We start from the raw sequence: 2,724 nt of genomic DNA, 5'->3' as shown, positions 1-2,724 counted from the left end.
CCAAGCCTCGTCCTCCTCACTTCCAAGGAGCATTCTGGCTGTCGACGTCTTTCGAGAAAGACTTGCTTGTTCTTCGGCATTCCATGGACTTTCAGTATTCTTCACCAGCACCAGATGTCAAACGCATCGAATCTTCTTTGGTTTTCTCAATCCATTGTCCAGGTTTTACATGCCTACGATGATTCAGCATACCATGGTTTGGTGCATCTTAGTCTTCAAAACATCTTTGGTCTTCAACGCTTTAAAGAAGTCTTGCGCTGCAGATGTGTCCCATGCAATGCATCGTTTGATTTCCTGACTGCTACTTCTGCGAATGTTGACTGTGAATCCGTGTCAGATGGAATCCATAACAACTTTAATTTTCACCGTTCAGCATGATGCTGTGAATTTGTCCAGTTCTGAGGGTTTGGGTCTTCTTCTTTTCATTGAGCTTCAGTCCCTTGTGAAGGCTGCAGTCTTTGACCTCCATGAGCAAAGGCTTCAACTCCTCCTCGCTTTCAGCAAACAAGGCTGTGCCACCTGCATCTCGTAAGTTGTTAATAAGCCCTCTTCCAATTCTGGGGCTGCCTTCCTCTTGGGAGCATCCTTATCAGTGGATAGTCCCTCAGAAGCACACAGCCTATTTCTTGTTCCTACTCTGGTTCGTAAAGCTCTCCAGTGGTGCAGAGTTGAGAAAGCACTGGACTGCTAACCACCAAGTCAGCGCTTCAAACCCACCAACTGCTGTGCGGGAGAAGGGACCACTTGCTCCCGGTAAGATTTCCGTGCTCAGAACACTGGGTAGGGTCACTGCAAGTGGGAATCAACTCCCTGGCAATGGGTTTGGTTTTGGCTTTGAGTCCGTTCTTATTTGGGAAGCTCTGGCAACACCTGTGCTGGCATTTGAGCTACCAGTGGCTGAGCTTCCAGCATCGAGGCGCCACCACAGGACAAGCTGACAGGCGGGTCACGGTGAGAGCACGTGATGGCATTCTGAGAAATCCTGAAATCCTGTGAGAACGGCCTCCCGGTGACGTAGGAACAGGAAGCGAGCACGTCTTTGGAAAGAGGGCGTTGATACTCTTGCTGGATGCAGCGTCTCCACAAACCTTCAATGTGGAAAATCAAAGCCAATGACCTCTTGTGGCTGGCTTTGGCCAAGACCAGGGGAGAGGTCTTTGTGCCACTTCTGGGCAGAGGCTTGGAGAACTGGCCTGTGAGGCCATGCCAGGCCACATCGGAGGTGCAGGGTGAGCAAGAAATCAACTAGGGTTGCTTCAAGGCCATGGGCTACTAACCACAAAGTTAGCGGTTCAAAAGCACCTTGGGATAAAGAGGAGGCTTTCTACTCCCGGAAAGGGTCATGGTCTTGGACACCCACAGCGGCAGGTCTCTGCTGTCCTACAGGCTTGAGTAGGACATGGCAGGGAGTTTTTGGAGAGCGCGTTACTGCATGCTGGCTGCCACGGACTAGACCCTGACCACAGTGACCCCGAGTGAAGGAGTCAGACACTGCCTTGCCTGCCTTGCCCCCTCCCCCAGATCAGTGGCAGCTCCGGCGGCTGTGATCTATGTTTCTTGTACGGCTGATTTCCAGAAGAACATCGCCAGCCCTTTCTTCTTAGCATCTGTTCAGCTTTAAAGCAACACAGAAGCCTCCAGTGACAGACAGCTGCTGGCTGTGCACCAAGTGCACTGGCTAGGATCGAACCCTGGCCTTTTGCAGGGAAGGTAAGAGTTTTACCACTGAGCCAACCCAGCCTTCTACCACAACAGCATGCCTGGTCTATGATGACTGATGGCCTGGGCAGCCGAGCTGCGTGCCTTCTCACCTGAGCCGCCGCATTGCCGCGGGTGGCTTCGTGCTTCAACCACATAAAGACATCTCCGTCTTCTTTGGTTTGTACCTTGAGTATTTCATCATCTTTCAGTCGGATCATTTCAACGTACGCCTGGAAGAGAAAAGGAATGAAGGAAGTGTGGTAGTGACATGATTTCATGTCAACTTGATAAATAAAAGTGCAGGGGTGGAGTCTAGCTTGTCAATCAGGTCACAGCCTGATGGTGCTTCCTTGTAGGCGTGGCCTTCATACAAGGAGGGTTCTGGGAACACCCACCCCATGGCCACCCCACGCTCTGCCCTCACCTTCCTGTTGGAGAGTCACGCTGAGACCCGCCGGAGTCCAGTGATGCTTCTACCACCATTGGATCCACAAGACCTTGCACCCACCGGCCTGTGATCTTCCTGCATTCAGCATCATTGCATGTGGCTGTATGAGTTTCCAGAGGGACTTATGGACTAGTGTCAGACTTATGGACTGGAGTTGGACTGGGCTGGGAGGTTTTCCTGATATACAATTACTTCTTGACATAAAGAAGTAATTTTCTTATACACATACGAGTGTTCCTGGATTTGTTTCTCTAATCAACCCGGCCTAACCCAGGAATGAAGGGAGGGAAAAGAGGAGAGGAAATGCCCAGGTCATGTGGACATGCCAAAGGCATGGCAGTATCTATTCTTAAACCAGTATTAACTCAAACCAAAATGACAGGAACCGTGGAAATGATTCGTTGAAGCATGAAACTCATAGCTGAAGCCCGTCTATCATGTAGTCAGATCAAGCGCCTTTTAAATGTACCTCACACATCCACAGGAGTATTAATTCCGTGCAAAGTTTTTGCTTTGTGGGAGCAGGGTCCTAATCGATCCCAAATCCACTTCTAGGGCTCATGCTTGGCCGTAAG

General features: G+C 50.3%; 1 protein-coding gene across 1 annotated transcript in view; it reads right to left on the bottom strand.

Annotated features, from left to right (window-relative positions):
• Positions 1-2,724, bottom strand: part of SEL1L3 (SEL1L family member 3) — a 160,509-nt gene that overhangs the window by 58,769 nt on the left and 99,016 nt on the right. The window contains exon 12 of the mRNA XM_045284078.1: positions 1,812-1,931. Coding sequence (XP_045140013.1) covers positions 1,812-1,931 — 120 coding nt within the window. The remainder of the gene's footprint in view (positions 1-1,811; positions 1,932-2,724) is intronic.

This window comes from Echinops telfairi, unplaced genomic scaffold (assembly GCF_000313985.2).
Source record: "Echinops telfairi isolate 266 unplaced genomic scaffold, ASM31398v2 ScPeMD7_7468;HRSCAF=8506_0, whole genome shotgun sequence".
NCBI lineage: Eukaryota > Metazoa > Chordata > Mammalia > Afrosoricida > Tenrecidae > Echinops > Echinops telfairi.
This window is presented reverse-complemented; position numbering and strand designations above follow the sequence as displayed.